The sequence below is a fragment of the Salarias fasciatus genome, chromosome 10 (genome assembly GCF_902148845.1).
Source record: "Salarias fasciatus chromosome 10, fSalaFa1.1, whole genome shotgun sequence".
In the NCBI taxonomy this organism is placed as follows: domain Eukaryota; kingdom Metazoa; phylum Chordata; class Actinopteri; order Blenniiformes; family Blenniidae; genus Salarias; species Salarias fasciatus.
The window spans coordinates 22,199,404-22,215,326 of record NC_043754.1 but is presented as its reverse complement, the minus strand read 5'-3'; the positions used below and the strand labels follow the sequence as shown (position 1 = coordinate 22,215,326).

Below are 15,923 nucleotides of genomic sequence, written 5' to 3'. Positions count from 1 at the left end.
TGGATAAACAACTAAGAATTTAATGTGAAAAAAGACCTAAGTGCTTAAACACACACACACACACTCACACTCTCACTCACAGTCACACTCTGCTGGGGGTGTTTACAGGTGTGCGTCAGTAACAGGAATGTGAACAAACACTCAGGTGATCGACAGCATCAATGGCTAGCTGCACTCGGCCAAGTCTGACGGGACGTTTTACAGCGACCCCTGAACACATCGCCGTGCCCGGCACCTCGTTGGGGGAGGGGGAGTCACATACACCCCGAACACATTCCCAGGACACTCCGATGGGTCGTGTTACAATAATTCATGTTCTATACATTGAAGCTTTAAAAGGTTCTGACTTTTTGCAGTTGTCAAGATCTCAAGGTATGTATTTTTTTGTCCAATAACATTTGTGTCTGTGTGTGTGTCAGTGTGTGTATCCCGACAAGTGCTTGTAAATATCTTCATCTTCACCATCACGACTGAAACTCGCAGGTTTAGACTCCCTCAGTGCGGACTTACAGGCTCGGTTCTGTGCCTTTCTGCTCAGGCGGATGAAGCCTGCCAGTCTGGATTGAGGGATTAGGAGGAGGTGCAGACATTTACAGGTTCTTGTGAGCCCACAGGCACATACACACACACACACACAGATGTTGGGATACACACATGTCGACACCTGTTTGGACCTCGCCTGGTGGCGTGGTGGTGCAGCGCTAGGCAGGGCGGCGCCCCTGTCAGACCGCGAGCTGGAAGAGCCGCCGGTAGCCAAATCATCACTGTCGTGGCCAATCAGCTCGTCCAATGAGAGAAGGTGTTGTTCCTGAGAGCCTTGCTGATTGGTGGTGAAGGTGGAGGCAGGGCGGGGTAAAGGGGGGCGGATGGTTTTAAAATAAAAGGAAACAGAGAACAGCCTTCATTTACAAACACGTCAGTTTTCTTCTATCAAGTTCAAGTCCAGTTCTGTACAGTCCCGCTCGAACACCGCCTGCTGCGCCGCCTCGCGCTCCTCCACCTCCTCCTCCCCATCCTCGTCGTCGTCGTCGTCGTCCTCACGGCACTCCTCGTCGCTCTCGCTCAGCGGCCCGATGCTGGTTCGGCCCAGGCACTCGGCCGGCGAGCACGAGCCGCGGAAGTCCCCCATGAAAGGCTCCATGCCCATGCAGAGGTCGCCGCCGCAGGCCAGCCTGCCGCCGCCGCGCTCCAGACACTGCGGGTCGATGCTGCGCGTCTGTACGGGCGACAGTACACACATGTCAGAAAGAGCCAACATTTTAGCTCAGAAGAAACATAACTCGGCTGACTGACCTGTGTCATCTTGGTGAAGTCGAGGACGGGGCGGGCGCACGGCCGGTCGGGGTCGCGGCGCCGCTTCAGCCCCGGTTTGAGCAGCAGCAGGTCGCAGGGCTGCGAGTGGCAGCGTGGAAGCTGAGGCGGCAGGCTGCGTCGCAGAGATGATGGCGTGCTGCAGGCCGACGATGGCGAGGCGGGCACCGGGCCCCCCACCGATGCCCCGGCCACTGCGGCGCAGCCCGGTGGGGGCGCCGCCGCCGCCGGGCTGGGCACCGGGGGCGGCGGCAGGAAGGTGGAAGCCGCCGAGTCCCTGATGAGCACCGGGGAAAGAGAGAAGCGCCTCTGAGGAGGGGGAGGCGGGTGGAGGGGGGAGGGGGAGGAGGAGCAGGAGGACGGAGAGGGGAAGAAGCAGCAGCAGGCTCCACCCCCCGCCGCCGCCTCGCTGGGGTCCCACGGGAAGCTCCAGGGCAGCGGAGAGTCCGGAGACAGCGCCAGGCTGAAGAAGGTGGGGCTGGACGACGAGTGCAGCGACGAGTTTAGGGAGGAGCTGGGGGCCCGCAGGGGGCAGGCTCCGCCCCCCACCGCCCCCAGCCCCACCCCCGCCGCGCCCGCCGCCCCACTGACGACGCCCCCCCCAGCCCCGCCGTGGCACTGCTGGCGGCTGACGGGAGTCCAGACCCGGGACGCGCTGGGCCGCCACGTGTAGCGGCAGCGCGACAGGTCCTCGGGCACCGACAGCGAGCGGCAGTGACGTTTGGGCGGGGGGGGGCGGAGGGGGAGGGGGCCCGGGGCCGAGGCCGAGGCCGGGCGGTGCCGCCGCCGCCCCGGGCAGACACAACTCGGAGGCCGAGGCGCTGGGCGCCAGGGGCCGGTGCTGCTGCGAGGGGGCCCCGTCCAGGGGGTCCGCCCCTTCCTGCAGGTGAGCATCGGGGGGAACCAGCGGCACGGGGCCAGGGGGGAAACTAGAGCTCAGCAGCCCCCCCTGGAGGCCGGACTTGGAGGGAGGGCAGAGCTGCCAGTAACTGCTCTCTGGGTGGGGACACAGAAAGAAACACTGTGAGGCGCTGCTGGCGAGACACCATGTTCCAGTGAAAACGCAAAACTTCCGTTGTGTTTTTGGGGCCTGTTTCCATGACAATGGAGGTTGGAAACAACTTATTGAAAACGGATTCAAACACAGGAAACGCTGCTCATGAGCACCGCTGCAGTAAACACTTCTTCTGCACATGCTTCAGCATTTTGTCTACAGAGAGTCAAGGCTGCAATGTTCTCCAGGGACTTGGTCGTTTTAGAGTCGACGCTGTGATAACCATCGTCTCAAACCTTTCTGACAACAGACAGCCGTTCTTGACATTTTCCAACAAATGAAATGGAATATCAAATAAGTTTTCTGTGTAGTTTTGCTCTTTGAAGAAAAAATATATTAAGGCTGCAATCATAAAATTCATGAATCATGAATTCAAGATCAGTCTAAATGGGAAGCAGGGTGTTGTGTACAGGATAATGAGGAACCGGGTGCTCTGTGCGTGTGGTATCATTTTAAAACCAGACAACAGCGCCAACCCATGGCCTGACATGATAACATCATTTTGCTGTGCAGATGTGAAAACAGTGTTTTCACTAGAAGCGTTGTCATGTAAACTGGGTCTAAACACACACGCTGTGCAGGTGCACCGTGGGACATGCAGTAAGTAACACACTCACCAGGCATCAAGCCATCAGGGGGCCAGCACTCTGCCAGTGTTTTGGGGTCCAGCAGGGACTAAAAGCAACAAGAACACACAATCAGCACTTTCCTCTTCTGTCACTTTCATCTGCAGCTTCATCAAATCATCAAAACAAAACAAAACAAAAAAACAACCTGAAATTATCCTTTAATTCATTTTCAGTAAAATGTGAACTGTTGCTTTTGAATGTTAATATTTAGTTTTTCTGTATTTGAAATATAATGATGGAATAAAACGGCAGTGCCACCTAGAGGAGTCTTCGCGGGAGTGCAGCTCACCAGGTAAATGTCCCCCGGCTGAGCAGGGTCGCCTTCCAGAGTCTGCGTCCTCAGTCTGTCCACCAGCAGCGTGACCACAGCATGGTGGCAGGGAGGCAGGGGGGAGACAGGGGGAGGCGGTGGGGGGGCAGGGGGGGCGAGGAGGAGGAGGAGGAGGAGGAGGAGGGAGGGAGGGAGGGGAGGGCTGCTGCCGTCTGTCTGCGTGGGCCTCGGTGAGGTGAGGGTGGGGGGGAGGGGGGTGGGCCAAAGGCTGAAACTCCTCCTCCTGACCGCCTCAGGGCCACAAAGCCCCGCCCACTATCACAAGAGCATCATGGGTCAGCTGTCAGACCTGCGACACACCTGAAGAAGTAAACAGACACACGCAGGTAAGAGGCATCCCAGGTAAACGTCTGAGGTGAAACATAACCAGACACCAGCGATGGGACGGAGAACAGATGCAGAGAGACAAAGACTCAGATAACCGCAAAGACACACAAACAAAACAAAACTCATCGCTGGAGAGTGAACAAATAAAAAACAAAGAAAAGTGCTGCAAAGACACAACAGAAGAGACAGAAGCGAAGAGATAGTCATAAAGATGCACAAGCTGACTGAAAAGATGCAAATAAATGACTATGGAGCAGAAGGGAAACCCAAATGACAGATACAAAGATGCAATCCTGGATGAAAAGGCCAGAGACTGCAGAAAGACATGACAAGGGCAATCACACAAAAGACAAACCTAAAAAGATGCAAAGGTGCTATTTAGACAAATTCAGAAATGAAACAATCGATAAAAAAATTAGAAAACAAAGGGAAAAGAGGTGCAACAATTAAGCAGACACACAACAGATGCACACAGGGAACACCTCCAAAGAGGCACGAGGCAAAGAGGCAAAGAGGTCTCTATGAAGAGACAATGGTAAGCCATCACTAAAATACAGGAGAGACACAGGGTGTCTCTACACTACAAAGAGGCAACTGCAAAGAGATGACCGCAAAGAAACACAGGGTGACCACAAAGAGACGACTGCAAAAAGACACAGGGCAACTGCAAAGAAACAACTGCAGAGAGGCACAGGGCAACTGCAAAGAGATGAGCGCAGAGTCGACTGCAAAAAACAGTGCAGTCGCAAAGAGGTGCAGGGTTAGTGTGAAGAGATTCAGGGCGGCCTCAAAGAGCCGACTACAAAGAGGCAACTGCAATGAAGTGGCAGCAAAGAGACGCCGGACGACTGCAAAGAGATGAAGGCCGACCACAGAGAGACAACTGCAAAAACACAAGGCGACTGCAAAGAGACGTAGGGTGACTGTAAAGAGAAGACTGCAAAGAGAGGCAGGGTGACCACAAAGGGACAACTGCAAAGAGACAACCGCAAAGAGACAACGGCAAAGAGAGACAGAATGATGGCAACAGGAAAGAGATGCAGGACTACCACAGTAAAACGACTACAAACAGGTTCAAGGCGACTGCCAGGAGACGCAGGGCAACCATGACCAATGTCCACAAAGAGGCACGGGACGACACATACAGGCGACCGCAAAGAGACGCAGGACCACCACTTCAAAACAACCGCAAAGAGGCGCGGGTCAACGTCAACTGCAAAGAGGCGCAGGACTACCACATGTAGATGACCAAAAAGAGGCACAGGACCAAAGAAGAGACTCAAGGCGGCTGCAAAGAGACAGAAAAACAGCAGACACACTACAGATGCAAAGAGGCACAAAACAACAACAAATGGACACAAGGCGACAAAGAGACAAAACACAGACGCACACTGACACAAAGCAGACACATGGACACACTTCAGAGATGTGCTGCTACAATGAGACAGAAGGGCAGACATGAAACGAGCAGTGTGGAGAGAGGGGGCCGCAGGCCGCGGAGCAGCCCGGGATGAGCCTCTCTGAAGCGGACAGAATGCCTGCCTGAGGCCGCTGGGCATCTCCGGCTGCCTTTAGCTTGTGGCTAGCGCATCCCATTGTTTCCAATGGGTGATGCTAAGGCGGCGGCGTGTCGGTCCACCTGCCAGGGGTGTGAATGAATGAGGCGCTGCCACTGCGGGGCTGGACGGGAATAACTGGGGTCGGAGGGATTTCCAGCAGCCGCTTACATCAGCGGGCTAGCTCACCTGAGCTCCGCTAGCTGCCTGCTATAAATAATATGCCGTTATTACTCTCAAGGTCGGCACAATAAATTCAGCCATTTTGCTCGCTGAAACGAACCCTCCGGGCGGGTATGGGGTCTCCTCCACAGCCCGCGGCTCCCGGCGGGCTCGGGCAGGTGTGCCGCCGCCGCAGCGAGGAGGGAGAGCGGCGGCCGCCCGGCTGCATCCCGGGGCAGGCGGCGGCTAACGGCGGCTAGCGCTGCTAGCAGCTCCGCTAGCCGCCGTGATTTCACAAACAAACCAGCGAGCATCAGACGGGATGCTCCCGGTCCGCGGCCCCCTCCATCCCGCTGGCCCGCCGCGGAGCCCCGGCTCCCCGCAGCCTCCTCCCCGCCCGCAGCCACCACCGGCCGGCGGCGGGGGGAGCGTGCGGCCGGCCTCTGGGCTCCGTGAGCGGCGTGAGAGGAGAAAACACGGCGGGATGCTGCGGGATGGAGCCCGGGCAACCGAGCTCTCTCACTCACTCACACACACACACATACACACATACACACACACCGACCGACACACACGCACCGATACACACACATACACATACACACACCCCGCTCGACCCCGCTCGCAGCCCCGGTGGCATGCTTACCTCGTGGGGCGGCGGGATGAGGCGGCCCCGGTGGGCGCAGCGGGCCGGCAGACGGCGGCGCTGCTCGGTGTATTGACCCAGTATTATTAAATAGCAGGACGCAGCGCTCCGCCCGCCGCCGCCGCCGCCGCTATCTGCACCGAGCGCGCCGCGGTGAATTAAAGCCCCGATTCAAGCGCACGGAGCGGGCACGGCAGGCTCCGGAACCGACCCGAACATCGGCTGCAGTCACTGTCCGGTGTCCGGTAATTATTTCCACATAACACCGAAGAATCTGCGCGCACACGCCCGTGAGCGGCGGGCATTCATAAATAACATTTACGGTGCCAGCAGCCGGAGGAGGAGGAGGAGGAGGAGGAGGGGGAGGAGGGGCGGTGCTTGGCCGCAGCTCCGCCACCTGCACATTATTTACTTTTTATTTTTATTCCTATATGGAGACGGTCTCACCGCGGAATCACTTCCACCGAAAATAAAACCCGCACAGTAATCTAAAATAATCCTTTACGTCTCAATTTAAAAGCCAACCCCGCGGTGCATGATGGGAGTTGTAGTCTGCGGTGGCAGCTTGTTTACAGCCGCGGCTCCGGTCCGGTACCGCGATAAATCCGACCGGGACCGGAACTGGGACCGGATCTCCGGCTTCGGGCTCACATAAAATAAATCCCCCAGTAATTGACAACCTGTCGCGATAATAACAGAATTCTTCCCAGCGATAAAGGTTCACGTGATGGTGAATGGATTATGAAATGTCAAAACCCAAAATCAATATAATGAAAAATACTATGGTCCGATCAAGATTTTAGAAAAGCGCTATCAAAAATTGTCCCGTAGTGTCCGGTCACACCTGCCAAACCAAGAAATCTCAATTAAAGATAGCAGTTTTTTTGTTTTTTCATAAATTCCTTCAGTAAACAACATTGAGCCATCAGTGATGCTGCCCTGATTAGCATTCGTCCAAAGCCAGGCTGTAAAAACATGTAGATTTCAACCACTATAAAGGCAAACTGTGTTTTCCTTTATGTTAAGACTGTAATAATTTTCTGGACTTATTTGTTTTTGGAAAAATGGACATGTATGCTGAGTCCCACAAAAAAAAAAGAATTATGGCAGGATTTTTCACACTGAAACTTCAAAGATGTTGCATAAACACTGATTCACGAGACACTTTCCAATAATTGACAAAAAACAAAAGGAACGTGTGTCACTTTCATCTTTCACTTTGTCTGAAACCATTTAGTGAAAGTGAGGATTAAAAACATTTAAGTCTTTTAAGCTGCTTCAAAAAGGCAAAAACCACAGAAGCACTCAACTTCTCATAATGAACACAACTACACTCACTGCAAATAACTTGGGATTTTTCTGCTGAATGAAATTGATCAGACGCAGAAAAAGAAAAAAATAAAGTTCAAGCATTCAGCCTGCAATGAGTGAGACAAACTGAATTTGAACTTCTAAATCAAAAGATGAAAGCAAAACAAAAACACAAGGGATTTAAAGTACATTTGAGAAAACTGCTAAAATTTCAAAGAGACACCATAAAAACTGTAAAATGTAAGTTCAGACGATCTCAGACCAAATCATCTCAAAGTCCTGTGGAATTGTTTCCTGTTGAAAATCAATCCAGATAAAAATGAAATGTTTCACATCTTGATAATGACAAACTGCACAGAGTCAGAGTGAGTTTAACAACTTTATTTACATCTTTATTAATGACATTTCAGGTTTTGCTCAATATTCAAACACGAGCCAAGGAGGTAAAACAAAAAGGAACTCAGAACGTAAAGTGTAGCCGATTCCCGCCACCAATCAGTTTGTCTTTGAGGGGAAAAACCATGGCAACACCGGAGGAGGCGGAGCCTGGAGCAGGCAACAGAGCACGAGGGCGGCGTGGTGGAGGTACAAATAAAAAGTGAATTCAAATATGGGAATGAAGAGGATAGGAAAACTGTGTAGGTGAACTGCTGAAGGAAAAAACTTTCAGGTGCAAATAACAAAAAAAGCCACACTGTGCTCAGTTCGCCCAGAGGCCCGTCAGTCTGTCGGGAAGGCTACCTCCTCCAGGAAGCAGCATGGAGGATCGGGGGGAGGAAACGCAACTTAAATTGGGATCAGGGATCAAAAGCATCCCTGCTGTCATGATAGAAACCTGGAGTGACCTTAAAAAGTGTGCTGGATGCTGGAAACCGCACACCAGGAGTAACCGCGACATGTTCAAGACCCGCAGGAAGCGTCGGGGTCACGTCACGTCAGTACGGATTCCACAGGAGCTGGTCGGCAAAGACGGGGACCTGCTGGTCGCCTGCACCCAAATCTGCCAGGAAACAGAGGAGGAGGATGTAAACACCAAGCACAGGAATATAATACAGAATTCCTTATTCAGATTAAACCAATTCCGAATTAAAATAAACACCCATGTCACCGCACTGTGGTTAAGAGGAGTTTTATCTCTTTACACAATTGTAGGAGGAGCCAATAGAATCTCAACTTTTTGAACAAGGCTCCCAAAACTCGTTATGCGCGAATGTCACAGCCACAGTCGTTCTCATGTTCTGCCAGTGCAAAATGTCAAACTTTTCAGAATGGAAAATGCAAAATAAAAGCATTTTCACCACAAAACATCGTCATCGGCCTCCGGCACCTCACCGTGGTGGTAGTCCGTCTCCAGCAGGAGGCGGAGCCAGTCGGTCTTGTCAGTCAGCTGGCTTGTCATGGGGGAGGTGCAGAGGCCGGGCGGAGCCCGGGGAGGCCGACGGCAGGTGTCCAGCTGCCGAAGTCGAACGTTCAGAAAGGTCAGCGACGAAAAGCAAGTTCCCTTCCAGCTCAGGTTAGTGAGATTCCTTACCGGGGCCAGTGGGACGCTCCAGGCGCCGGGCAGCTCCAGAGGAGACACGGAGGAGGCTTCCGAGGCCACGACGGGCTCCTTCTCTCTCTGCTCATCTCCTCTGTCCTCACACAGGTCAGAGGTCATCTTCGCCAGCTGGCTCTGCCTGCAGCGAACAGAGCAACAAAAGATTCAACAATTCTGCACAAGAGAAACTCAATATTCCATTCAGGCGTCAGTTCCAGAGCTCTGATAAGCTCATCGACATTTACTGAAACCATTTCCAATTCATGGAGGCCACTGCTAAAGTACAGTTACAACCAATAAGCAGTTCAGATCTTTTGAGGCGTTGGACATTCGGACTCATTTCCACCTACAAGTGCTCGACAGGGTCTGGAGTGTTGGTGGCGTCCGGCTGGGCGCAGGTCGGAGGATCCCACATGTGCAGCGCTCGCCTCCACAGACGCACCTGCATATCCCAGGAGCGGCGACTGTACTTCCTGTATTTATTGGGAGTGGACGGGTGGAGCTTTGGATCCCTCAGGTGTCTGAGGAGGAGTTCAGATTTTAAAATTAATCCACGATGACACTGCAAAAATAGTTTCTGTCTACTAAGCATTCACAGTCATGGGTTGGTAGTTAGGTTTTTCTAAAAGGAACTGCGTAGAGTTGAAGCTATGTTCTATTTTTGACCTGTATTGTGGCTTCAAGCATCTTTCACACAAATGGTGAACACACCAGTTCACCAACCAACAGAAGCAAGAACCCTCAAGATGAAAGAACTGGGTAGTTGGGTGCAAGGATACAAAAACCCTAAAAGTGATAACAGGAAGCCGTCTATCATGAGGAACACCCAGGTCAGCCAATAAAAAGATGTGTCCAATATGTCGACGAGTACCGTACGTCAAGATGGTCAATCAGTTAAAGTCATTAAGCAGTGAAACGGAACCACTCATTCAAAGAAGCATCTCAGGTCATTCAGTTAAACCTGAAACCAAATGAGCTGCCAGTCAGGTCAGTCAGGAGGGGGGTTGTTTAGTAAGTCATCAGGTAAAGTGAAGGGTGGTTGAGAAATCATTATTCTGGTCAGTCCCGTAAGCCGTTTGACAGATCATGACAGATCATGAGCCTCACATTCTCGAGTTTGCTTACTTGGGTATTTGCTGGAGGTAGTTCTGGTAGCCGCTGGTGTTCTTGCCGTACTGAATCTGCTTCTGCCGTCGCTTCAGAACCGCAGCGTTGGTCTCGGTGTTGGGTGAATCTGGCAGGCAGGAGTAGCCACCACGACCGGAACTGGGTCTGAAAGGGCGAAGAATTCAAGCACACACTCAAATCTCAAGCCAAGGACTTCTCCATCATTATTCTTCAGTGTTGCAGCGACCTTTTGTCCACTTCGTCTGTCCCCACACCAATGCTGGTGGTCGACACTTTGAGGATACAACGCTCCAGGATTGATGGCCTGCAGGACGAAAACAAGGCAAGTTTGGTTTTACACTCCAAGAGCTATCAAACAAAGGGCGGGTGGTTACTGCAGGTTTCAGTGGTCAGAATAACAAAACCTGGAAACCAGAGGTAGGTGTGTATTACTGCAAATATTGGTCCCTCTATCCTAGCCCCTCGTCCGAACGGCAGATAGTCTGCTGACGAGTGACATGTGGTGAATACCTGCGAGGTTTGCTGCTGGCAGCTCGCTCTCGTCCTCGAACAGCCAGAGGAGACGGGACGGGAGAGAGGTTACTGCGGCATGGTCAACAAGACAAACAAGGGTCAACTTTGATCTGTACCCTGCTCCTGCAGACCAGACCAGTGCTTTCTCACCTGACCAGGCTGTCATAGACGGAGCTGCAGCCGGGGAGGAGCCAGGGTTCAGGGGTGGAGAGCCCGGAGGTGGCGGACATCAGCGGGTCATGGAAGCCGTTCCACGCGGCGGTCGACCAACCCTTCGCACAAACACACGATCGCGACCACGGGCTGAAACACAAGCTGCGGACACAAACGCTGCATGAGGTTTAATGAGCAAGACAGATGGGGAAACAAGCTTCAGAAGCCAACAATGCAACTCAGAACAAATGGAGCTCTGTTTCTGTCCTTTTCAGATTGAACTACAAATCCAAACGTTTCAGACACAAAACTACTGAAACAAGATTTCAGAAAGACTTCAAAGCTACAAACCGAAACTCAGAGTAGAGCGGTGTGGACAACGTTCAACTTCAAATACTGAGCTCCGACGACTGAACGAGCAGCTTCTCAGAGTGCAGAAACTCTACGGCAGAGATGCAATACTACAAAGAACAAAACACTGAAGGTACACAAACTACAAAGACATCAAGTAAAGAAAGCTTCACAGAACAAGATGGAAACATACACAGCTACAAAACCACAATGAGACACCGACATGTGGAGTCTCTACATTTTCTAAAGAGCTGCAAAATCACAGGCCGGTCTAAGAGGACACTCAAATCAAGATTAAAAATCATTTAATCAACTTACTTTGAATAAAAAATACTGAGATGTTCAGACTGAAGCCAACAGCAGGTTATTAAAAAGCAAACTACAAAGAGACAAAGCTACAGAAGGGAAGGGAGACATCTATTGATCAGCTCAGGCACTGAGCAGCTGCAGAAGGGGCAAGGTGTTTTATTTGAGAGTTCACAGAAGAGTTGGACTCAAATCATGTCTGCATGGATTAGGAAAAGACAGGGTTCAGACGGGGTTCAGACCGGGTCCAGACCGGGTACTGACCTGTGGGAGCGCAGCGGGCTCTGGGCTGCAGCTTCCACTCCGCTCTTCAGCATCTCTGCTCGGTGACTTGGGCTCCTTCTCTTCGGACGGTCAGACGCCCTCATGCCTTTCATGGTGTCTAAATGAGGTACACCTGCAGCGGGGGGGCGGGGCCAGCCTCACCTGGGCCGAGGCGTCACGTGACTGAGCTCCGCGCGCATATTTGATCCCCTGAGGCAAATTACAGCAATTAAGACAAATCCGACGACAATCTGAGCAATCAGTTAAATACTGCCTTCACCTTTTTCACAGATATGACCCAAATTCATCAAAAAGCTCACTTCCCATGTTTAGAAATGATAAATGAGCATTTTCACTTTATGGATAAAATATATGTACTTAATAATCACAATAGTCCGTGCATGACCAAGAAATCTTAAAGAATAATCAATTACACTGTGGCTACTAACGACAACTAACACTACAAGAAACTGATTTTTTTTTTAAACAAACAAGTGCACCTTAACATCCTACTGCTGCACTTTTACAGTTTATTTTAAAATCTGTTTTTGTTGATTTTTTTTTCTGTTATTTGATTTTATTTAATTAACACTGTCAATAGTAATCTGCATGTTATCATGTTTACCTGCTGTATACACTTACATTTGTTGGTTTTAAATATGCTGAGACATGCTGGTCGCCTCTTGGCCAGGTCATTCTTGTAAAAAAAAAACCTTGATCTCAGTGGCTTTTCTTTTCCTGGTTAAAAAAAAAGTTAAATTAAAATGAATAAAAAACAATTTGTTACATACTAGAATAAATAAATACTTTTTTAATCCCAGAAGAAAATTCTTTCAGTGTTACTCCACATCGAAGAGAATATAATGAATAGACACAGAATAATAAAATATATAAATATAATTAGTCAAAGTAAAAAGTAAGTTGTAAAATATTGAATATTAACACATAAGGAAAAGGAAAAGGAATTCAACCTGTCATTAAAACACTGAAAAGAACGGAGAACAACGGTGCTTTTCAAACTTTATTCGTATGAAGAAATTATTTTTTATTTTTTTCTCCACGTTAAATTATTATGTCGTATTCTCACAAATTAAGTAGTACCACCTCCTCACCTGCAGGCAGCGCTGTTTGCTGTTTATGTGCTGCTTCCTCCACCCCTGCAGGCGGCGCTGTTCACTGTTTATCTACAGCTAAACATGGCGTCCGGCAGCGGGGTGAGTTTCTGACTGCAGTTTCTTACTTACTGTAATCGAAAACGTGATTTTCTGTCGATGCCCCGTCATGTTAATTCCCCCCAGTCTGGATCTCGATGTTTAAACCTTTAATGGTCCAGAATAAACACATTATTATCGGTTTAAGAGCGACCTGTAGCGTCAGCTAACGCTAACATGCTAACAACGACTGGCAGGAGCGAGAGTGAAAAAAGACAGCAGAGAAAACTTTTCTCTCAGGTTTTAATCCTCAGCGGTGTTTGGTTTCACTGTTCGTTTGTCTGGTGTCGGTTGTCTTCTGTCCGCTGCTGCGCTGGAAAACAACAATGACGAGTATTAGCCTGTTAGCATGGAAGCTTAGTAGCAGAGCTCGGTAACCCAACAACATCCGGTCTGTCACTAACACAATGTAGAATTTGAAATTCAGGTGTTTTGTTTTACAAGAGAAGGAATGTTGTCTAAAAGTTATAAAAATGACATTTCAGAGAAGCACTGAGAACATACAGTGTGGTTAAAGCAGCATATTCAGTGTAAACAAAGGTAAAATTGGAATCAGCGGAGTCACATCAGTAAAGAAAACCTCAAGTGTGGGTTTCTTTAGCTGTAGTGGAGGGAGAACTGGAGTAAACTATACACACACAGGTAGAACATGCAAACTCCATACAGAAAAGCCTGGTCCTTATGGAAACCTGAGGCGGGAGTACTCGGCACTGCTTCAAACTAAGATTAAAACTGAAGACCTGAGCCCTGTGCTGAACCAGTGTGCAAAGAAAGGCTTCTGCTGCACGTTTACACCGTTTCATCCTCTCTTCCAGTCCAGCAAGAACGACTTCCGTCGAAAATGGGACAAAGACGAGTACGAGAACCTCGCCCAGAAGCGTCTGGCGGAGGAGCGAGACCGAGAGAGGAGAGATGGTAAAGTTGTGTTCAGTTTTTATCACACGTTCCGGTGGAAACATCCAAGCAGAGACTGTGTCAGCCTCCCTCACTGAAGCTGGGAGCTGGTTCCACATGACAGGAGCCTGATAGCTGGAAGTTCACATGTATCTGGACTGACTCCACGTTGTTGCTCACAATGTCTCACTCCGTCAGGAAAAGTGGCTCCTCCGGTGAAACGCGACCTCCTGCGGCACCGAGACTACAAGGTGGACCTGGAGTCCAAACTGGGGAAGACCATCGTCATCACCAAGACCACCCCGCAGGCAGAGATGGGCGGGTAAGGGAGGGAGAGGGAGGGACTGTGTGCCTGTACCCTCTGGAGAATACGAATACTCCTCTGCACGTGTTTACCTGTGTGTGTGTTTGTTTCAGGTATTACTGTAACGTGTGTGACTGTGTGGTGAAGGATTCCATCAACTTCCTCGATCACATCAACGGGAAAAAACGTGAGTGGAAGTGACGCAGTGGAAACATGGCAGTGTTTGCTTCATCCCCCTGTTGCTGCTCTGTGTTTTTGTTTTGTTGTTGATGAGTTGTTTCTCGGTCGTTTACCTGTGAACAGACCAGAGGAACCTGGGCATGTCGATGCGAGTGGAGCGCTCGTCTCTGGACCAGGTGAAGAAGAGATTCGAGGTGAACAAGAAGAAGATGGAGGAGAAGCAGAAGGAGTACGACTTCGAGGAGCGCATGAAGGAGCTGCGCGAGGAGGCGAGTGGAGCGACGCGCCTGCGCCTCATCCTCCGTCACTGCGCTCGCCTCACCACCTCGTTGTTGTCGTTTGTCTAGGAGGAGAAGGCCAAGGCGTACAAGAAGGAGAAGCAGAAGGAGAGGAAGCGGCGGGCGGAGGAGGACGTGGACTTCGAGGACGACGACGAGATGGCGGCGGTGATGGGCTTCTCCGGCTTCGGCTCCTCCAAGAAGAGCCACTGACGCTCCGCCGCGCGATGGAGGGCGCAGAGGGAGCCGCCGGTTTCTGGCCCCGCCCACTCCCAAGAGGCGGGGCTTCAGAAGAGGAGGGCCTCCGTCCCTCGGACTTTTACTTTCTTCTTCACTCCCAGGCTGTCATTTCAGTAGGCTTCGTCAGAAATCCTGCGGGCAGCGAATGCATCATGAAGCAACTGAGACCAAAAAAACAACAGCGACGCATTCAAGGTCCCGCATATAAAATCTGAAAAAGTACCGTTTCTGTTTATTTGAGACATTTAGGGGCCGTTTGAGTTTTCCTGCTTCAGAAACTAAAACATCCACAGAGTGAAGATGTGAAAACTGCCTCCGAGGTCTGAGTTTAGTGTTGTTTGGGCAGACATGAAAACAGCATCAGAGACAGAGCAGGGCTTGCTGGGAAATCACATTTTAATAAAGTTTGTTTGTATTTGTAAGTGCCGTCGTGTGTTTTATTCCATTTTTCTGCGCTGCCTTCACACTCGAAACAACAGGAAAGGTTTTCTGCTCACAAAATTTCTTCAGGAAAGCACAGAGTTTGATTTGTTAATTTTAAAATACTTTCTTGTAATTCTAAAAAGTTGAAGTAGTATTGTGAAATTTGAAATGTGTTAAGTCTTCTCTGTTTCTCAAGAGAAGCGTCCTTTATTTTTACACTGGCGTCTTGGTTTCTTTTTTTTTGTTGTTGTTCTCTATTTTGACCCCGGCCTGGTTTGAGGTTGTTTGATGGACGCCGGGGTGAAAACTGTCACGACTATCTGAGGTTAGTCAGATGTTGGGGGTCTGGACGCCCTCGCTGCTCTCCGCCTGAGACGTGACTGAGTCCCTCTTCTGTTTTTGGCTTGGCTGCCGAAACTTGAGTTCGATCAACAGGAAGCAGAAGGGGAAGTTTGCTTTCTTCTTTTTACAGCGCTTTGACGATTAATGACCGTAATGAGCACTCGAGTCAACCGCACGGAGCGCATTCAGGGAGAAAACTACACCCAAAAAAATACATCACGGGAGAGAATACAGGTGAGGTGATGCAGAACGCTTCAATGCCAAAACACACAATAAAAACTGTGTGTCACAGATGGGTGGAATCTAAAACTGGTGTAAGTTCAGGCTTAAAAGTAGGCAAAAGTTAACACAGATCCAAGTATTTTCTATTCATCCCATAAAATTAGGTCTGGAACTGATCTAGATTCGGTTCTAGAATTTGACCCAAATTCAGCCTGAGAATGGCTGAAAACTAAAGGTGTGAATCGAACCC

At 50.2% G+C, this 15,923-nt stretch overlaps 3 protein-coding genes across 3 annotated transcripts; 1 reads left to right on the top strand and 2 right to left on the bottom strand.

Annotated features, from left to right (window-relative positions):
* Window positions 1-6,333, bottom strand: LOC115395802 (protein FAM53C). The gene is given in 6 exon segments (XM_075410436.1): window positions 1-1,216; window positions 1,294-2,046; window positions 2,048-2,307; window positions 2,983-3,040; window positions 3,284-3,625; window positions 6,017-6,333. Coding segments are annotated over 4 exon segments (1,320 nt in total). The 5' UTR covers window positions 2,990-3,040; window positions 3,284-3,625; window positions 6,017-6,333; the 3' UTR covers window positions 1-916.
* Window positions 6,334-8,149: 1,816 nt separating this feature from the next.
* Window positions 8,150-11,692, bottom strand: slbp2 (stem-loop binding protein 2). The gene is made up of 9 exons (XM_030101425.1): window positions 11,580-11,692; window positions 10,656-10,820; window positions 10,503-10,574; window positions 10,219-10,296; window positions 9,990-10,136; window positions 9,215-9,385; window positions 8,859-9,003; window positions 8,660-8,780; window positions 8,150-8,327 (listed from the first exon to the last, which is right to left on the bottom strand). Exons 1-9 carry the CDS (start codon window positions 11,690-11,692, stop codon window positions 8,263-8,265), a joined length of 1,077 nt encoding a protein of 358 aa, XP_029957285.1. The 3' UTR covers window positions 8,150-8,262.
* A 1,052-nt stretch (window positions 11,693-12,744) lies between these two features.
* On the top strand, window positions 12,745-15,108 carry zmat2 (zinc finger, matrin-type 2). Its single transcript, XM_030101489.1, has 6 exons — window positions 12,745-12,793; window positions 13,606-13,705; window positions 13,883-14,006; window positions 14,102-14,175; window positions 14,292-14,437; window positions 14,516-15,108. Exons 1-6 carry the CDS (start codon window positions 12,776-12,778, stop codon window positions 14,657-14,659), a joined length of 606 nt encoding a protein of 201 aa, XP_029957349.1. The 5' UTR covers window positions 12,745-12,775; the 3' UTR covers window positions 14,660-15,108.
* The last annotated feature ends 815 nt before the right edge of the window (window positions 15,109-15,923 follow it).

Coding starts and splice junctions, on each gene's coding strand:
- slbp2 (XM_030101425.1), bottom strand. CDS start 11,692: ATGAAAGGCATGAGGGCGTCTGACCGTCCGAAGAGAAGGAGCCCAAGT. Junction 9,386..9,989: donor TACCTCCAGCAAATACCCAA/GTAAGCAAACTC, acceptor ACTCCTCCTCAG/ACACCTGAGGGATCCAAAGC. Junction 9,004..9,214: donor CCAGACCCTGTCGAGCACTT/GTAGGTGGAAAT, acceptor TGTTCGCTGCAG/GCAGAGCCAGCTGGCGAAGA.
- zmat2 (XM_030101489.1), top strand. Junction 14,176..14,291: donor TCACATCAACGGGAAAAAAC/GTGAGTGGAAGT, acceptor ACCTGTGAACAG/ACCAGAGGAACCTGGGCATG. Junction 14,438..14,515: donor TGAAGGAGCTGCGCGAGGAG/GCGAGTGGAGCG, acceptor TCGTTTGTCTAG/GAGGAGAAGGCCAAGGCGTA.